This window comes from Pollicipes pollicipes, unplaced genomic scaffold (assembly GCF_011947565.3).
Source record: "Pollicipes pollicipes isolate AB1234 unplaced genomic scaffold, Ppol_2.1 Scaffold_7261;HRSCAF=8764_pilon_pilon_pilon, whole genome shotgun sequence".
Classification (NCBI taxonomy): domain Eukaryota; kingdom Metazoa; phylum Arthropoda; class Thecostraca; order Pollicipedomorpha; family Pollicipedidae; genus Pollicipes; species Pollicipes pollicipes.
Window position 1 is genome coordinate 25426446 of NW_023597054.1, and position 20844 is coordinate 25447289.

The window sequence follows — 20844 nt, forward strand, 5'->3', positions numbered from 1 at the left end:
GCAAGCCTATTGGATGAAAGATCAACGCTGTTTCCGTGCGGGCTTGATTTTTCGTGTGTCGTGGGTTCGGCAGTCAACATTATTCACCCGTGAATTACCCACTGACCCTGCGCGCCCTCCTTTCAGTGGCCTGCAAGGTGAACAACCCGTGCGGCGAGAACGCGCTTTGCCTGTCGGAGGACTACCGCGCCGTCTGCTTCTGCCGCGAAGGCTACGTCGGCGACCCGCTGACGCGCTGCGAGCCAATCGACTTCTGCAAGTCGAGCCCGTGCGCCAGCGGCGCGCGCTGCGAGAATCGGCCCGGCTCGTTCAAGTGCCTCTGCCCGCTGGGCTCCATAGGAGACCCGTACGAGCTGGGCTGCACACCGGCCGTTGAGTGCAAGCTGAACGGCGACTGCCCAGGCTCGGCCGTCTGCAGCGAGGAGGGCGGCGAGCCCAAGTGCGTCGACGTCTGCGAGACGGCCCGCTGCGGACCCAACGCCGACTGCAAGGCCACCAACCACAAGGCGTTCTGCGTCTGCCGCCAGGGCTACGACGGCAAGCCGGACGACGTGCTGCAGGGCTGCCGACCCAGTGAGTGGCCGTTCACATCAACTGTAGCGTCTTCACTTTGGCTCGATCAAAGCTACACATGTCGTTAGCTAGAAAACTGCGCTATGTACCATTCGCTGACGACGTTTTAACTAGGGTCAGTTTGTTATGTCTTGTCGATTCGCGGATATGGAACTTCAGCCTTAGTCAAGGAGACTCCCCGGCCAGCCTCGTCACCGCTCACCGGCGTGACTCTTCTCTTCCACAGTCCCGGTCAAGTGCACCTACAACCAGGACTGCCCGCGCAACACCGTGTGCGACGGCGGCCTCTGCCGGCCGCCGTGCGCCACCAGCTCCGAGTGCGCCCTGACCGAGTCGTGCGCGCGCGGCCAGTGCACCAACCCGTGCAGCTCGGACGCCGCGTGCGGCCTCAACGCCGACTGTCAGATGCTGCGGCACGAGAAGCAGTGCTCCTGCCCGCCGGGCTACACAGGCTCGCCGGAGGTCGAGTGCGTGCGCATCCCAGTGCCGTGCCAGAGCAACCTGGACTGCGGCCGCGGCTTCTTCTGTCAGGAGAGCGTCTGCAGGAGCGCCTGCCAGGCCGACGCCGACTGCGCCCTCAACGAGAAGTGCGTCGAGGGATCCTGCATGTGTAAGTGCCGACCATCCCGAGGATTGGCGCTGTGTTGTCGGGAAGGCGGACGTGTTCTTAGACGCTGAGACCGGCGAATGAGTGATTGATTCCAGTGTGGTTTTTACGGCACGATGCTGAACATGAGAGGATTTTCTAGACCGCACTGGTCTTTGGCGGTCCAGAGGGCTTCGCTGACCTGCATTTCCTTCTCTCACCAGTGACCTGCCGCGTGGACAACGACTGCTTTCTGGGTCACGTGTGTCCGAGCAACCTGTGCGTCATCGGATGTCGGGCCAACACCGACTGTAACTCGGGAGAGGCCTGCCTTAACAGCCGCTGCACCAACCCGTGCGACGCCAGCGCCGTCTGCGGACCCAACGCCAAGTGCGAGGTGGGTGACCTGAACATCGGACATGACCGCCGCTACGGCCCCCAGCTCGGAGCGTGCAGATACCCTTCCGTTGTGACATTTGAGTGTGATAAGCCTGCACGAGTGGACAAACAACTGTGGTGTTATGCCATGGTCCCATGCACACTTCTAACGTTTCCAACGCTGCCCATCACTCGCGGCGTGCGTGCCCGCCTGACATTTCGGCGCCGGTCGACAGGTGCTGAACCACCGCGCGCAGTGCAGCTGCGCCGCCGGCTTCATCCCCAACCCGACGGCCAACGTGGCGTGCGTGCGCGAGCCGGTGCCGTGCAGCGTCAACTCGGAGTGCGGCTCGGGGGCCGTGTGCCAGGGCGGCCAGTGCCGGCCCATCTGCAGCGGCGACCGCGGCTGCCTCCCGAACGAGCGCTGCGACGACGGCCTCTGCATGCCCGGCTGCCGGCTGGACGACGACTGTGCCAGCGGCGAGATCTGCCGGCAGCTGGTGTGCGGTGCCGGCTGCCGCGCCGACACCGACTGCGCCGCCGGCCTCAGCTGCGTCAACAACAAGTGCATCGGTCAGTGGCCGCCGCTGGGAGGCGCAGACAGCCGGGGATGGTCACGGGGTCAGAGAGCTTGTGGTGGACCTTAGGAACGATGAGTTTGCTGCGTTTTTTATATCTTGCTTATTTGCTTCGAATTACTGCAGTTGTGGCTCACTCTATCCTTATGCGGTCTTGGCTGTCGTGTGCATTCCGATTGTCAAATTTCGTGAACTTCTTAGCTGTCGTGCAACTTTTATTTCAGTCATCACCCGGCGCTACCCTCGTCGGACCCTGATACGAGGTAACCGTACGCGACTAACACCCACCCGGCTGCACAGATCCGTGCGCCTCGCCCACTGCCTGCGGAACCAACGCGCTCTGCTCGGTGTTGAGCCACCGCGTGCAGTGCACGTGTCCGGCCGGCACCACCGGCGACGCCTACAGCAGCTGCCGCGCGCCTCCCACCGCCTGTGACGCCGACAGCGACTGCGACGACGGCTCCTGCTACGGCGGCGCCTGCGTCGCCAAGTGCTCCAGGTGAGACGCGGTGGGAGGCACGGCGGGTGGGTGGAGAGCGGCTGGCAGCTCGTGTGAGGGTGCTCTATTGGAGACGCGCTTGTGGCGGCGCGTTAGCCTGTTCCTCCGATGAAACGCTCATGGGCTCCGCACATTGTGCGGTCGGCGTGCGCGTGCATCTGTTTTTGACGTGGCAATCACGCAAAAACAGCCCATTCTGCACTAGTCTGACGCCAACGTCCTCGGCCGCAGCGACACGTCCTGCCTGAACGACGAGCGCTGCGTGGGCGGCATCTGCAAGACCATCTGCAGCTCCGATTCGCAGTGCCGCGACTCCCAGATCTGCCAGGGCCGCCTCTGCCTGTCCGGCTGCCGCACGGATGACCAGTGCGCCGCCGAGCAGGCGTGCATCAACCGCAAGTGCCGTGACCCGTGCCAGGGCACGGCCGCGTGCGGCACGTGCGCGCAGTGCGACGTGGCCAACCACCGCGCCCAGTGCACGTGCCCGGCCGACACGCGCGGCAACCCACAGGTGGCCTGCACGCCCGTGCCCAAGCGTTGCACCAGCAGCCAGCAGTGCGGGTGAGTGGAGGCGGGTCTGCTCTCGGGCCTAACGTAAATGAGTATTGTTTGACCTTTGTCAAAGCGGTATTTTTACAGGACGTGTCTCATCACGTTTTGTACCAAATAATCTCCCTGTTTGAACAAAAAAAGGTCTTGTTCGTCTGCATCATCCTCATTGCCTGGGCACGGCGCTGACTTACGCCACGTCTTCCCTCGGCACCCTGCAGCCCGTGGCCTGCTGACGGCCGCCTATTCTCCGTTGCAGCGGCGGCAAGTGCGAGTCGGGCCTGTGTCTGACGCAGTGCGCGGGGCCGTCCGACTGCGGCTGCGGCCACAGCTGCGCGGCGGGGGTGTGCCGGCAGCGCTGCGGCGCCGACGCCGGCTGTCCGGCCGGCGTGCTGTGTGCCGACGGCCTGTGCGTGGCCGGCTGCCGCTCCGCCGACGACTGCCCGGCCAGTCTGGCCTGCGCCGACGGCCAGTGCGTCGACCCGTGCGGCGCCGGCTCGCCGTGCGGCACCGGCGCCGAGTGCAAGGTCTCCAACCACCGCGCCGTCTGCCTCTGCCCGGACGGCTTCAACGGCAACCCAAGTCAGGCGTGCACCAAGGCTGGCTGCGCGCGCGACGCCGACTGTGTCGACCCGACCATGGCCTGCATCGACGCCCAGTGCGTCAACCCGTGCCTGCAGCCGGAGGCGTGCGGCGTCAACGCGCAGTGCAAGGCTGTGCGCCGGCGCGCCTTCTGCCTTTGCCCACCCGGCTACTACGGAGAACCCAAGGTCCAGTGTCGCAAAGGTATGTGGAGGGCGGATGTCAGACGCTAGAATCTAGTTACGAGGGACGAGAATGGTGGGTGGTAAACACGGATACATTTTTTTTTTGTCTTACAAATAAGGTCTTCTTGCCGTTGTGTAACCGGAGAGTCACTGCAGATGACAACATGCAGAGCAGGCATCAAGCTGCCGTTGTAACGATCCATTCTGAAGTAAAGTTTCTAAGTCAGCTAAAACAGGTGACCATGGATCACATCTGGCAACTCTTGCTATCCGTTCGCAGAGGCCAACGAGTGCGTGCGCAAGCCGTGCGGCGAGAACGCCTACTGCACCGACACGCAGGACTCGTTCACCTGCACGTGCGAGGAGGGCTGCGTGGGCGACCCGGTGCGCGGCTGCGTCTGCGTCGGCAACCAGTGCGACACGCTGCGCTGCGGTGTGAACGCCGAGTGTCGCGTCTCGTCGCAGGGCAGTGCCCAGTGCTACTGCCCGCCCGGCTTCCCCGTCGGAGACCCCAACGTCCGATGTGAGTGGGCCTGCCCGAGAGAACAGCCGCGCAACGGCGTGCTGACGGCACGCTCGCCGTTGCTTCTGCTGCGCGAGGTTCACGTTGACACGGTGGTGGTATGAGCAAGCAGTCCGTTGACGTGGTGATCACGCCCACTCCCGTGAGTCGTGGCAGCTGTCTTCATAGGCCAGGCCAGTCCCTGCTTATTCTGTGTCGCCCTCAGTGGGTTTGACCTCTGACAGTTGACCCCTGCTGACTCGTCGACCCGGCTCCACCAGGCTCGACCTCAGGCCGCGTCGACTGCCGCACCACTGGCTGTGGACCGAACGCCGAGTGCGCGCGCCAGGGCCTCGGCTACGCGTGCCGCTGCCGGAGGGGTCACACGGGCAACGCCGAGGCCGGCTGCAGCCGAGGTCAGTGCCCGCCCGGGCCTGCCGCGCGACGGTGGGCGGCGGGGGGGAGGACGGGGCAGGGGGAGGGGGCGTACAAGACGGGTCAGCACGGATCAGGAAGGGTGCGGCCGGTAGCGTATGATACGGGCTGACGGGATGGTGGTCTGTCACTGTTGGCTCAAAATGGCGACAGAGCTGGAGAGCAATTCGGGACGAGGTGTTATGCCATCAGCGTGAGCGGACAGACACCATGCCCTAAGTGGCTTTTCTGTAGATGGGATCGGCTGTTATTTATATATCAGCCGTCGATATCTAAACGCTGCTATCAGGCAACTTCCAATGAAAGAGAAGAATGACGGTATTTGTAAACACAAGGAGAAGACCGGATGCGCATCCCAAAATTCAACCCAGGCGGTCAAGCAAACAGGCTCGTTCGAAAACAAAAGAAATAAACAAAGTACACTCCCACTTCTTCACACACTGTTATTCGAAGGTTGGCTTGAATTTCGTCTTGAGTGTAATTGTTGGTCTTTCTTGCCCCTCAACCGCTGTCGAGTCGTAGTCGTTTAGTCGTGTGCATGCGACATTCCTTCCCTGACCGTGTGTGCTCTACTCGTGCGAAGCCAACGACGACGCGGCAGCGTCCTGTGTACAGTCCCTGCACGCCGGCCGGCGGCGGAGGAAGACGAGGTCCCTCCGCCCCGCCCCGCCCCTCGGCTCTGCATGATCCCCGCTTGTCCGCCCGCGCCCGCTCGACCGCCACCGCCGGCGAGGGACCTCGACTCGCCGCCGCCGCCGGCCGCCGTCGGCCGCATGCGTCTAACCGCGCGCCCTCTCCGCCTCGGACCAGAATCTGCATGCACCCGAGACTCAGACTGTGGCACTTCGGCGGCGTGCAGCGCCGGCGAGTGCGTCGACCCGTGCGCCGTGCGCGGCGTCTGCGGCCAGAACGCTCTCTGCCAGGTGGTCTTCAGCAAGGCGCGCTGCTCCTGTCCGCAATGCTACGTCGGCCAGCCGTCGGTGCTGTGCCGGCCGGACCCGGCGTGCGGCCGCGTGCCGGACCGGCCGGTCGGGCCGCGCACCCGCTGCGACCAGGACGCCGACTGCGCCGACAGCCTGACCTGCCGCGCCGGCGAGTGCGTCGACCCCTGCTTCGGCTACACGCTCTGTCCCGAGGAGAAGAAGTGCATGGCACGCGAACACATCGCCACGTGCGTCTGCAAGTACGGCTTCGTCGTCAACGAGAAGTTTGAGTTCGTGTGCGCCGGGCCGCGCGTGGAGTGTCGCGCCGACGACGACTGCGCCTCCAACCTGGGCTGCATCTCGGGCAAGTGCCAGAACCCCTGCCTGCTGCAGAACCCCTGCCCGACCAACAAGCGCTGCGACGCCGTCAACCACCAGCCCATCTGCGTGTGCACCAAGGAGTGCGAGCCGTCCATTTCGCTGTGCCTGAACGACCGTGGCTGCTCGGACAACCTGGCCTGCGTCAGCTACCAGTGCGTGGACCCGTGCCAGGGCTTCAGCTGCCCGCAGGACCGCCCTTGCTACGTGGAGGACCACAAGCCCATCTGCAAGTTCTGTCCGGCTGGCTTCAGCGTCGACCCCATCTACGGCTGTATGAAAGGTAACGCTGCACGCAGGCTGGCCGGCCGTGGCGCGCGCTAACTCGGCAGCCGCCGCCACTAACGTCCTCCGTCGGGGAGACGCGTCACACCTGCCCTGCTTGTGAATGGCAGCGGCGTCCTGCGGCGTCCCCCGCGGCGATGCGGGCCGTAGTGGACGCCGCACCCTGAGCGGACACCATTCAGCAACGCTTCTCTCTCAGTGTTGCACCATGCAACGGTGGTCTCATTGCCCCCGCTTCGATGCAGAGACGTCCAGCGCGTGGATGGTGTCCCCTCACCGCTTCACAACTGCTTATGCGCTTCCCCTAAAGCTTTGTAGCGGTAGAGTACAATAAACATCCACTCCAGCGGGTAGAGGACTCCGTCGTCGACCGTCTTCCGTCGGAGCTATACATGCGGCGTCCGGCCGCCTCGTGCCACTCTCTGGACGGCCTGGGCGGCCATCCTGACGCAGACGAGACAGTCTCTCACCCACTCAGACTGGCTAATACAAACTGTATACAGTACGCTACTGATAACGCTTTACAAATACCGTGTCTGTTTGCATCTTGCCGCATGTGGTGGTGGTGGTTTCATGCATGGCATGCGCCCTTTGACGTGCATGTCTGTTGCTTGCGATGTTGCATGCCCGTCCATCTTTTCCTTGAGTAGTCCGAATCCCCCAGCTGGTTACACCACATATCCACGTGTAACAAAAGCCAACAAATAAACAATTACCAACGACGCAGTTAACTAGAGAGCAGAACGCTTGCTAATAAATCGCACTCATCCGTGTCATGCTTCACTGTTGCATTTGTCGCCCGAGTGCTACAGGGCACAGCCACTCATCAACGATAATCACCCCGTCAGAGGCCGCAGCGAGTCACTAATCACTTAACTCGCTTACTGGTGCAACCGAGCGACACGTTTGCCTGCGTAGCTGCGTCGATTGCGCGGAACTGTGAGACCCCGGTGAATGTCCGACCTTGGAATGCGACCTTAACGTAGCCCGTGCGTGACGGGGCCGTGCGGCGCGCTCGGCCGTGGTGTCGTCACCGCCTCCGCGCGTGACGTCACTGGCCGCCGTTCGCAGTGATTGGCTGTCGGGAGAACGACAACTGTCCGTCAAACCAGGCTTGTATCAACGGCGAGTGCAAGAACCCTTGCCTGCTGGTCGACCCGTGCGATGCGCCCGAAGTGTGTCGTGTGGAGGACCACAACAGCGTCTGCGTGGATGGTACGTCAGGAGAGACAGGGTGGCAGCGGGCATCTGACACGGCGGAGGAGAACGGCGCGGAGGTAGCAGACATTTCAAGGGCACTCACATGATGACGTTGGATTCGGATGCAGGACTACTTCCAGCACACCTTTTTAAGGGACATCATGGGGCGATAGGGGCAGCATCCTTTCCAGTCAGTTGCCGACTTGAAGGGTTATTTTACGTTTTATCCATCTCATACCTAAACAATCCAGCGTACTGTCCTTCAACAGCATTGGCGAAATAAGCCCCTAGTTTTAACAATAGTTGTGTGTGAAGTCACTCAGCGCATGGACTGATGCTTCTGGACGTCATTTGGGGACACAGCGTGATTTGCGCCAGTCTTTTTCTTAAAAGAACGAGAGTGGCCACATGGGGGGATCAAAACGCTGGGTGGGGCACATCCACCTGGCCTCAAGCATCTCAGACATTCCACCACGTCGGGGAGTAAACCCCGACTTCGCTCCCGCAGACTGCGGCTGCAGCTCCAATGCTGATTGCGACATCGGCGAACAGTGCGACGGCTGCGAATGCCAGAAGAGCAGAGGTAAGTGGCGCTCGACGGCATCAACATGTGCCCCCTTTTGGTGCCTTGCTAGGGCTTAGCAGGACAGAGTCAAAAGTGCGTGCTGTTTTCCCTGGCTAGCGCTTCCCTCGTCCAGCTGAAATCCATAAACTTCTGCCTTCGCACCTCCCGTGTTGCTTGCGTTGCCGATATTCCGGCTGTTGTCAGCCGTTGATTTGCGTTCCGTGGCCTGGAACGTGCCTGTGACGCCGTCGCCCGGCCGCCAGTTCCCAACATCGGCTGTGTGCCGGGCAGCTGCGACGACGACGACGTGTGCGACGAGGAGACGGGCGAGTGCGTCGACTCAGGTAGGTCCCCGCGCCGCCGGCCGGGCGTACTCCCGTCTGAATGAGCCGCGTGAGAGTCGCTAAACGACGCCTGAGTAACCCGGCGCTAACTGCCCGTGCCCGCCGCCCGTCTAAACCCACTGCATCGGCACGGTTTGAAGCGCACCCGGCGGTCACGCCGTGCATCGCAGCTGTAGCGGATGATGCATTTTGGCCGGCGGCGCTCGGTCGTGGCATGTTGTTAACGCCTCCCGCAGCCTGCCCGCCCATTAACCCGCCTCAGACCCGCCCTGGCCCTCACCCGCCCGCCCAGGGCCGCCCCACCGCCGCCCGACCGGCGGCTAAGCCGACCGCAGCATCGCTAAATGGACCGCAGCATCGAACGCCGCCAGTGGAGGGCATCTGGATCCAGGCTTACGTGCTTCCTACGCTGTCCGCTTTCTTTCTAAACCCCTTCTCCAGAGCAGTTTCTTGGGTCTCGTATCTAAAACTAGCTAGAGAGCCCCTTGGGTCTGTTGTATAGACTTTGCTTGCTGCAGAGAATGAGAAAAGTGCGCTTGGCTGCAGATGGTGTGCAGTAATTGAGCAGGAATCACCACAGGCATGATATGCGTTTGGAATGACTATTAAGTCATCGGTGCTGGGCTGGATCTGCATGTTGAGGTGCATGAAGCTTGGCCACTCACAAGATAAAGACGGATGCGTGCGGAGTATGTGTTGGTGTGGTACCGGGAGGTTTGCTACGTGTTCGCTTCCACATGTATCTTTTACAGACGAGTGGCGGCCGCTTCATGTCCGGCGGTCGCTGCCACGCCGTGTGTAGCCGTTCTAGTTCCGCGTCCTGTCGTCTCTCGATGTTGTCCATTCGGGTTAGAACCAACGCGACACACACGCTCACCTCTTCGAAGACACTCGGGCTAGGCGAGGTAGCTCGCACTGCACGCGTCTCTTTCTCTCTGTCCTCTCTCGGCGTCCGGCCCGGCCGCGAGTCGGACCGAGCGGCGCGCTCGGCCGTCGCTGACCGCGCGCTGTGTCCAGTGCCGGGGCGGCCGGCCACCGTCCGACCGCCGGCCTCGGGCTCGCCGTGCCGCTCCAACGGCGACTGTCCGCCCTCCGAGACGTGTCTGGAGGCGCGCTGCTCCGACCCGTGCCGCTGCGGCGCCGGCGCGCTCTGCTCCGTCCTCCAGCACCGGCCCGTCTGCCGCTGCCCCGAGGCGCACGTCGGCGATCCGGCCGTGCTCTGCACGCCCGCCGGTACGTGCGCGGGCGCGCCGTACGTCCGCGAGCGTGGGGTTTCGACGATCGAACGTGCCAGCCGAGAGCTGCGTGCTAACGTAACATCGCTAATGCCCCAACCTCGTGCAGCGTTACTACTCACTAGCACTCGCTCCCCGGGAGTTTGACAGGCACCGGGGCTGTCATTTGGTTCAGTGGCGTAACACCGTTCACTGTGAGTAACCTTCACGTCTGGGAGCAACATTAACATCACAAGTACTCACTGTGCCACACGCGCGATGCCCGTGTTGTCGAAGTGCTTCGCAGCTCACAGCTCACATCATTGTCTAACTGTCATGAGGGTGATGCAACATTGTCGGATCCGCCGCACATAAGAGCAGTGGCAGCAGTAGCTGGTGCCTGTGCGACGGACCAACAATGCTGCACAGCCTGGTCGTGGCCAATCCGGCGCGCTAACACTGTGTTTTTGTCCCTAACAAGGCGGCACCACACCGCCGACGGGCGTGGCCACGCTCCGTCCCCGGCCCGGCCTTCCCTCGACTTCCACCGACCGATCCGGGGGTCAGTCTGACCGGTACCTACCCTCCCGACGTGACCGGCACCACGCCCGGCGAACCCTCCGACCCCGCCAGTCCCGGCCAGGTTACGGGGAAGCCAAGCGAACCCACCGGACCTGGGGGTGACGATGCCCCTTACAAACCCGGGCAGACCACGGGAAGACCGAGTAGACCCACTGGTCCTGATGGCGTTGATGAGCCATACAAACCCGGGCAGACCACGGGAAGACCGAGTAGACCCACTGGTCCTGATGGCGTTGATGAGCCATACAAACCCGGGCAGACCACGGGAAGACCGGGTAGACCCACTGGTCCTGGTGGTATTGATGAGCCATACAAACCCGGACAGACCACGGGAAGACCGGGTAAACCCACTGGTCCTGGTGGTGTTGATGAGCCATACAAACCCGGGCAGACCACGAGAAGACCGAGTAGACCCACTGGTCCTGATGGCGTTGATGAGCCATACAAACCCGGGCAGACCACGGGTAGACCGGGTGGACCCACTGGTCCTGGTGGTGTTGATGAGCCATACAAACCCGGGCAGACCACGGGAAGACCGAGTAGACCCACTGGTCCTGATGGCGTTGATAAGCCATACAAACCCGGGCAGACCACGGGAAGACCGGGTAGACCCGCTGATCCTGATGGCGTTGATAAGCCCTACAAACCCGGGCAGACCACGGGAAGACCGGGTAGACCCACTGGTCCTGATGGTATAGATGAGCCCTACAAACCCGGGCAGACCACGGGAAGACCGGGTAGACCCACTGGTCCTGATGGTGTTTATGAGCCATACAAACCCGGGCAGACCACGGGTAGACCGGGTAGACCCACTGGTCCTGATGGTATTGATGAACCTTACAGACCAGGACAGACCACTGGCCGGCCCGGTAGACCTTCTGGTCCTGATGTTGTTGATGAGCCTTACAAACCAGGGCAGGCCACTGACAGACCCGGTAGACCTACTGGTCCTGATGGTGTTGATGAGCCTTACAAACCCGGGCAGACCACAGGCAGACCAGGCAGACCCACTGGTCCTGATAGCATAAGTGGACCACTCAGACCCGGCCAGACCACAGGCAGACCGGGTAGACCCACTGGGTCTGATGGGATAGATGAACCATACAGACCCGGACAGAGCACAGGAAGACCAGGTAGACCCACTGGATCTGATGGGACAGATAAACCATACAGGCCTGGACAGACCACAGGCAGGCCGGGTTCACCTGGCGGTAGACCTCCGACCCGGCCGGGTGACCCCACGCGTCTGACAGAGCCCACCACCCCTCCCACCCCGACATCCGGCCCGAGCCCGCCGGCCAGCTCGCGCTCACCGTGCTCAGCCAATCCTGACTGTCCGTCGACGGAGGCCTGCCGGGACGGGGTGTGCGTCAGCCCGTGCCGTTGCGGCGCCGGCGCTCGCTGCGTGGTCACCTTCCACCGCGCCCTCTGCCGCTGCCCACCCGGATACGCCGGCGACTCCTATGTCGAGTGCCTGCCCCGGGGTACGTGCTAACTGCCCGGCTAACTCGGCCCCTCTGGATGTACAGCTGTACAGTGTACATACCGTTGTACGGTGCGCAACGCTTTGTCTAACGCGCTGGTGTGAGGGTAGCACAGTGTGCAGGATGGTGTGCAACACTGGTCTATTAACGTTTATGATGTTTTTTCCTTAACATCTGTCGTGTACACGTTGACACCGTAACTCATCCCGTAATCACTGCATAACCCCGCAATCGCTGTGTGTTTAATCAACGTGTCTTTTGGGTCGTAGTGAACGGGCGGCGGTGAGCTGAGTTGGTCCCACTCATCGTTTGCTACGTAAAACAAAATTCATAGTCTCCATTTTTTCACGAAAATATATTATAGCTGATCAAATTATCAGCAATTATTGAGCGTCAATAATTCTTGAAGCCTATTTCACAACGTTAAACGTAGCGTACAGCCACAGACCGAGCGAGTGACACCCGGCCGCCCGGTCTGAGGCGCCATCTGAGGGGACCCGCCAGCCTCCTGGCCCGTTCACTGCGCCCGGCACCGCCCCCACCGCCGCCACTGACCACTAACGGCCGGCAGGCTCACCGGCTCTAACCAGGCCGCCGCCCGGCGGGGCCGGCACGCCCCCGCCGAGGCCGGTGGTGACCCAGCGGCCGGGCGCCGGTGTCGCGTGTCGTCGCCACGACGACTGCGGCGCCGCCGAGGCGTGCGTGGCCGCGCGCTGCGTCGACCCGTGCCGCTGCGGTCCGGGCGCCGTCTGCCGCGTGCTTCAGCACCGGCCGCTCTGCCTCTGCCCGCCGGGCACGACCGGCGAGCCCAGCGTCGAGTGTCGCACCCCCGCCGGCGGCGCCGGTACGTACCGCGTCGCGCCGGCGTGCGCTTCGCCGGCGGCCCTCTGCGGTCGCCGCTCGCTCGCTCGACCGTGTTCGTTCCGGGTGGTTGTCGTCGGCTCGCCGTTTCGTCTCGCGTCGGTCAGAGTCTGACCTCGCACTCAGCACCGTCACTGTGTATTTCAGGCGCGGCTGCACCGACGGCGGAGGCGCCGCCCGTCTCGGTCACAGTTCTGTCTGGTCCCACCTCCCCCGCGACCCCGGCACAGTCACCGCCTAACCAGGTCACGGCCCTCACCGACTCTGCCGCCACCCCCGCCACTCCCCTGGGCCCCGGCTCGCAGGTCACGACGCCCTCCACGGTCCGGCGGCCCGACTCCGCGGAAGGGGGTGCCACGGAAGCCGCGCCGACCGCGCCCGCCACCACCGATACCGCGGTGGAGACGAGCAGCGAGGGTGACTCCTTCACCGACCTGCTGAATTTCGAGGAGCTGAAAGCCAAGCTGACCACGCAGACGCCGCAGCTGCTGCCTGAAGATGACGTCACAGATGACGGGTATCCGGAGAACAGAAATCCTCCCGCGGACGTCGATATCACACCCACGCCAGGTCCATCTGGGAGCGGGCCGACTGTCGGAGCAGGACACGACGCCTCCTCCGAAGATGCTACGGTCAAAGCGGGCGACTTTTCGACCCCACCGTCCGCAAACGTTCCATCAGAAGAGAGACCGGGGAGCGAAGCTGCATACATTGAGCAGGGCACGGCGACTCTGCCGGCGGACGGGAGCGGTCCACTGGTGTCCAATAGCTCGGAAACGACGCCGCAGGACGTCATCGTCTACGGTTCCAGTGTCACGCCACCGACGCAAGCTCCGCCGATGGCGGGTGACCCGCTCGACGGCACTGACCGGGTGGTGGCGTCGCCCACCGCCGGCCAGGACGCTGAAACTCCTGATGAGTTCAGTGACGTCACCTCGGAGTCGCCAGTTTTGCCAGCGGGCGTGACGGCTACGCCGTCTGGTGTCCAGGTTGGCGTTACGACATCGACTAGCGGTGACGTGGCAGAGAACGTGTCGTACGCGCCGGCTAGCGCTATAGACAGAGGCCCCACTGGGGGCGCTACAACCGCGACGATTACTGTGGCAGATGGCACCACCGCAGCCACGGCTATAGTGGGAAGCGATATCACCACACCCACACCGACTTCGGCTGCAGCTGACGGGGGAACATCTACTGCTGCCGTATCGAAGGAAAGTACAGCCAGCGCAACCAGTGAAGCTGGACCGATCGCGGAAACACCAGATAGTGGTGTCGTAGGAACGGGCGGAGGCACTCCTTCACCGTCCGACGGTGTCGACAGCAGCTCTGCCCCGGCAGTCACCTCGAAGGATAGCGCCGCCACGACCCCAGCGCCGGCTGCAGCCCTGCCGGGCGAAGACACACCGGGGCCAACGCCCATTGGCTCAGGTGGTGTCACACCGGCACAGGATGGAGTCGACGTAGACCCGGGGGTTACGTCTGGAGTTCCTCCGGAGGGAAAAGACCGCGTCACGTCTGCAACATCGGAGGCCGCGAGGGACACCACGTCCTCCCCGTCTGGTGGAGCAGCGGATAGCACCACGATTGCTCCGACCGATGATGTAACAACATCATCAGCAGACGCGGGCCTGCCGACAAAAAGAACCACTGAGTCGAGCACACAGGCTGACAACACACCAGATCATCTTGGAGTAGACCAAACGACAGCCAAAGCGATCGGAGCAAGCGTAGCCTCGCCTACTGCCTCTGGTGTAACAGCAGAAGATGGGACGTTTTCAACGGCTGTGGGAACGGCTGAAGGTGTGACGTCATCTTCAGCTGTAGACGTCACTGGTGAATTAACTACATCTACATCGACTGGAGGTGCCACAACAATTTCGCCGACTGGAGGGTCTATAGATGGTGGGACATTTTTCCGTCCTCCGACCTCTGAATCAGATGGTGAGACATCTATCACCAGCATTCCTTTGGATGGGGTCACTCCATCCCGTGCTCCATCATCAATAAGCACGATGTCGGATGAATTTCCCAAGGAATCAACACAAGCGGGAGCCGGCAGCACACCTCCATCAGTTGGTCCAGGACACTCAGGCGCAGCGCCTCCGTCCCTTGCTGATACTACAGAGGGTGCCAGTCAAACCCCAAACACAACGGCAGCCGCCAGTGCCACTCCCGCCAGCCCTGGGACGAATCAGATCGCAAACAAAACAACGGACGGATCGTATGGTCCAGCCACCGACACCACACTCTACCAGAGTGAGGGCGCAGTCAGCACCGCGGTGGACACCGCGACAGACAGCATGACCCTGCAGTCCACTGCAGGGAGCTCAACCTCACGGCCCGCTGCAGGAGGTTCAACCCCCTCCACTGCGACGGACGGCTCAACCTCACGGCCCGCTGTAGGAGGCATAACCCCGCAGTACACTGCAGGGGGTTCATCCCCCTCCACTGCGACGGATGGCTCAACCTCACGGCCCGCTGTAGGAGGCACAACCCCGCAGTACGCTGCAGGAGGTTCAACCCCCTCCACTGCGACGGATGGCTCAACCTCACGGCCAGCTGTAGGAGGCACAACCCCACAGTACGCTGCAGGAGGTTCAACCCCCTCCACTGCGACGGACGGCTCAACCTCACGGCCCGCTGTAGGAGGCACAACCCCGCAGTACGCTGCAGGAGGCTCAACCCCCTCCACTGGGACGGACGGCTCAACCTCACGGCCCGCTGTAGGAGGCACAACCCCGCAGTACGCTGCAGGAGGCTCAACCCCCTCCACTGGGACGGACGGCTCAACCTCACGGCCCGCTGTAGGAGGCACAACCCCGCAGTACGCTGCAGGAGGCTCAACCCCCTCCTACTGCGGCGGATGGCTCAACCTCGCAGTACGCTGCAGGAGGCACAACCCCGCAGTACGCTGCAGGAGGCTCAACACCCTCCACTGCGACGGATGACTCAGCCTCACGACCCGCTGCAGGAGGAACAACCCCGCAGTACGCTGCAGGAGGCTCAACCCCCTCCACTGCGGCGGATGGCTCAACCTCGCAGTACGCTGCAGGAGGCTCAACCCCCTCCACTGCGGCGGATGGCTCAACCTCGCAGTACGCTGCAGGAGGCACAACCCCACAGTACGCTGCAGGAGGCTCAACACCCTCCACTGCGACGGATGGCTCAACCTCACGACCCGCTGCAGGAGGCACAACCCCGCAGTACGCTGCAGGAGGCTCAACCCCCTCCACTGCGGCGGATGGCTCAACCTCGCAGTACGCTGCAGGAGGCACAACCCCGCAGTACGCTGCAGGAGGCTCATCCCCCTCTACTGCGGCGGATGGCTCAACCTCACGACCCGCTGCAGGAGGAACAACCCCGCAGCACGCTGCAGGAGGCAAGACCCCTTCCACTGCGACGGACGACTCAACCTCACGGCCTGTTGAAGGAGGCTCAACCCCACAGTACGCTGCAGGGGGTTCAACCCCCTCCACTGCGACGGATGGCTCAACCCCGCGGCCCGTAGCAGGAGACTCAACTCCCTCCACTGCGACGGATGGCTCAACCTTCCGGCCTGCTGCAGGAGGACCAACCCTGCAGTACGCTACAGGAGGCATAACCTCGCGGCCAGCTGCAGGAGACACAACCCTTGCCACTGCGACGGATGACTCAACCTCACGGCCCCTTGTAGGAGGCAAGACCCCCTCCACTGCGACGGATGACTCAACCTCACGGCCCTGCTGCAGGAGGCACAACCCCGCAGTATGCCGCAGGAGGCTCAACACCCTCCACTGCGACGGATGACTCAGCCTCACGGCCAGCTGTAGGAGGCACAACCCCGCAGTACGCTGCAGGAGGCTCAACTCCCTCCACTGTGACGGATGACTCAACCTCACGGCCAGCTGCAGGAGGCACAACCCCGCAGTATGCTGCAGGAGGCTCAACTTCCTCCACTGCGACGGATGGCTCAACCCCGAGGCCCGTAGCAGGAGACTCAACCCCCTCCACTGCGACGATGATCAACCGCGGCCCAGTGCAGGGGAGACACAACCATTGCCACTGCGACGGATGACTCACCTCACGGAACTTGTAGGAGGCAAGGCCCCTCCACTGGACGGATGGATCAGCCTCACGGCCCGCTGCAGAGGCACAACCCCGCAGATGCTGCAGGAGGATCAACACCCTCCACTGCGGATCGGACGAAACGACTCAACCTCACGGCAGCTGTAGGAGGCACAACCGCCGCAGTACGCTAAAGGAGGCTCAACCCATCAACTGAGACGGATGACTCACCTCACGGCCCGCTGCAGGGGGTCACAACCCCGCAGTATGCCGCAGGAGGCTCAACCTTACTGCGACGGAATGACTCAACATACGGCCAGCTGCAGGAGGCACAACACCGGCAGTTAGCTGCAGAGGATCAACACCCTCCCACTGCGACGGATGACTCAAACTCACGGCCAGCTGTAGGAGGCACAACCCCGCAGTATGTTGCAGGAGGCTCAACCTCCTCCACTGCGACGGATGGCTCAACCCCGCGGCCCGAAGCAGGAGACTCAACCCCCTCCACTGCGACGGATGACTCAACCTCAAGGCCCCTTGTAGGAGGCAAGACCCCTTCCACTGCGACGGATGGCTCAACCTCACGGCCCGCTGCAGGAGGCTCAACGCCCTCCACCGCGACGGATGACTCAATCTCACGGCCAGCTGTAGGAGGCACAACCCCGCAGCATGCTGCAGGAGGCTCAACCCCATCCACTGCGACGAATGACTCAACCTCACGGCCCGCTGCAGGAGGCTCAACACCCTCCACCGCGACGGATGACTCAACCTCACGGCCCGCTGCAGGAGGCACAACCCCGCAGTATGCTGCAGGAGGCTCAACCCCCTCCACTGCGACGGATGGCTCAACCCCGCGGCCCGAAGCAGGAGACTCAACCCCCTCCACTGCGACGGATGACTCAACCCCGCGGCCAACTGTAGGAGGCACAACCCCGCAGTACGCTACAGGAGGTTCAACCCCCTCCACCGCGACGGATGACTCAACCTCACAGCCAGCTGTAGGAGGCACAACCACGCAGTATGCTGCAGGAGGTTCAACACCCTCCACCGCGACGGATGACTCAACCTCACAGCCAGCTGTAGGAGGTACAACCACGCAGTATGCTGCAGGAGGTTCAACACCCTCCACTGCGACGGATGACTCAACCTCACGGCCAACTGTAGGAGGCACAACCCCGCAGTACGCTGCAGGAGGTCCATCCCCCTCCACTGCGACGGATGGCTCAACCTCACGGCCCGCTGCAGGAGGCACAACCCCGCAGTACGCTGCAGGAGGTTCAACCCCCTCCACCGCGACGGATGACTCAACCTCACAGCCAGCTGTAGGAGGCACAACCACGCAGTATGCTGCAGGAGGTTCAACCCCCTCCACTGCGACGGATGGCTCAACCTCACAGCCAGCTGTAGAAGGCACAACACCCTCCACTGCGACGGATGATTCAACCTCACGGCCCGCTGTAGAAGGCACAACCCCGCAGTACGCTACAGGAGGCTCAACCCCCTCCACTGCGACGGATGGCTCAACCCCACGGCCCGCTGTAGAAGGCACAACCCCGCAGTACGCTGCAGGAGGTTCAACCCCCTCCACTGCGACGGATGGCTCAACCTCACGGCCAGCTGTAGGAGGCACAACCCCGCAGTACGCTGCAGGAGGTTCAACCCCCTCCGCTGCGACCGATGGTTCATCCTCACTGCCCGCTGGAGAAAGTACAACCTCGTCCACTGTGACGGATGGCTTAACCTCACGACCCGTGGTAGGAGGCACAACCCCGCAGTACGCTGCAGGAGGCTCAACCCCCTCCACTGCGACGGATGGCTTAACGTCACGACCCGCTGCAGGAGGCACAACCCCCTCCACTGCGACGGATAACTCAACCTTACGACCCGTGGCAGGAGGCACAAGCCCCCAGTATGCTGCAGGAAGCTCAACCCCCTCCACTGCGACGGATGGCTCAACCTCACGGCCCGCTGTAGGAGGCACAACTCCCTCCACTGCGACGGATGACTCAACCTCGCGGCCCGCTGGAGGAGGCTCAACCTCCCCTGTTTCGACTAGGCCGGGCACGGGCCCTGTTACGCCATCGCCGAGTGGCTCCGCGACAGGGGTCTCCACGCCTGCGTCCATTATAGGTGTCAATGAGGCCCTCACGCCAGTCACAGACGCTATCGGAACAAGCACTTCAACGTCCTCTGAAAGTGTTGGAAGCATCGTTGGAGTCACACTGTCGTCTACTGGCGCTTCGGATGAAACCACAACACCGGAGACCAGCGTTGGGGAAGCGGGGAACGTAGCTTCGACTGTGGCACAAGCTGATGTGGTGGTCGAGAAAGCGTCTACTCCGACGGGTACCTCACGTCCTGGTGTCATCACTGTTGCACCGCCCAGCACGCCTCTTGATGACAGCAGCGCTCCAGTAAACGACACAGCTCCAGTTACGATGTCCTTACCCCTCCGGCGTCACCAAAGAGGTGACACCCACGCCAGCCACAACGGGCGGGTTCGGCCTTCCGTCACCGACCGCAGGCGGCACCGGTCCAGAAAGTCTCTCAACTCCAGAGACCACCACAGCCTCGTTCTCACCAGGCTCCGGCCGGCCTCCTCCGGCGATGACCACCGCCTGGCCAGCAGGGGGCTCCACGCTGCGGCCGGGCGCCGCGCGCCCCGCCTACCCGCTGAGCCCTGGTGAGCGGCCGTCCTCGGCGACGGACGCCAGCGGCGGCGTCGTCACCGACGTGGTGCTGCTGCTGCCGAAGCCAGAAGAGGATGAGCTGGAGCCGCTCGGGCAGCGGAACGAGACGGCTGCGGTCCAGGCTACGCCGCCGACGCGGGTGGGGTCCACCGAACCCACCGGAGTCGGGATGGGCGCGGGCATCACAGTAGGGACGCCAGATGGAGCGTCCGATGTGCATAATGCGACGGTCGTAGACACGGAGGATGCCACTTTGACACCGCTGGGAAGACCGCCGGCAGCCGTGGATGACGGGACGGTTGAGTCGCGCGTGCCGCCGGGCGACGGCCCGCCGGCTCCCGAGGCGGGTGTCGTGACCGAGACGAGCCTGCCCGCCAACCTGACCTGCCTCTCCCAGGCCGACTGCCCCGGCTGGCAGGCGTGCGTGTCCGGCTCTTGCTCGGACCCGTGCGCCGCGCTGCGCCCGTGCGGCCCGGCCTCTCTCTGCACCGTCCGTAACCACCGCCCGCTCTGTAGGTGTCCGCCCGGACACATGGGAGACCCGATGACCGGGTGCACCCCTCAAGGTACAACACACCGGTCCGCCGGTCCGCCCCGCCCCGTGCTCCTCTCACCGCTTCAGTCGCCCCTCCGCACTAACCGCACGCACCTTCGCCCCTCTCTGTCCCCGCCGCCGCCGGCGCTCTTGAGGACGTGCTCCGAATCTTCTTCTTGAGTCTGATCTGTGCCGACGTCCACGATTTTCAGGCGCTGGCCTCCGTTCGGCTCGTCGTCTTCCGTCGCTCTGCAGGTCGCACGCCCTCGCCGTGTGCTCGCTCGTGCGCGCGTGCCCGTGAGCGTGCCTCTTACGCCTGCTGTCTGTTGGCTGCCCGACAGGCGGCGGTGGCGCGGTGCCGCCGCGGCCCACCGCCCGACCCAGCTGCTCCTCCGACCTCGACTGCCCCGACAACCAAGTCTGCTACGACACGCTCTGTAAAAACCCGTGCGACTTCGATAACATGTGCGCACCGAACGCGCTGTGCGACACGCGCGCGCACCGGCCGCAGTGCCGCTGCCCGCCGGGCTCGCACGGCGACTCGCGCGTGGCGTGCCTGCTCGACAAACGTAAGCCGACTGAGGGTGCCGACCGCACCCGCCAGACGGCCGCCCGGCTCCAGACCGATCCTCACAGGAGGCTTGACCCGCCCTCGCCCGGACGCGCGCCCGGCTGGGAGACAGGGCTGCATGCTGGAGGTGTAACACGACAGGCTGGAGCCCGGCGGCCGGACTGGAAAGAGACTCGGACGATCTTGCTAACGGACTGCTTACGTTGCTCCTCAGAGTTTGAAGGTCATTGATAGTCTAATGCGTTGCACGCATTAACGGTAATTGCCGCTCACAACAATACATATCGAGTACATCTGCTCT

The 20844-nt window shown here is 63.2% G+C and overlaps 1 protein-coding gene across 1 annotated transcript in view; it reads left to right on the plus strand.

The window, feature by feature from the left end:
• Positions 1–20844, plus strand: part of LOC119112033 (uncharacterized) — a 144467-nt gene that overhangs the window by 41155 nt on the left and 82468 nt on the right. The window contains 13 exon segments of the mRNA XM_037235993.1: positions 127–573; positions 800–1183; positions 1384–1556; positions 1774–2110; positions 2416–2614; positions 2846–3175; positions 3423–3949; positions 4211–4453; positions 4714–4848; positions 5678–6451; positions 7525–7668; positions 8162–8236; positions 8482–8562. Coding sequence (XP_037091888.1) covers positions 127–573; positions 800–1183; positions 1384–1556; positions 1774–2110; positions 2416–2614; positions 2846–3175; positions 3423–3949; positions 4211–4453; positions 4714–4848; positions 5678–6451; positions 7525–7668; positions 8162–8236; positions 8482–8562 — 3849 coding nt within the window.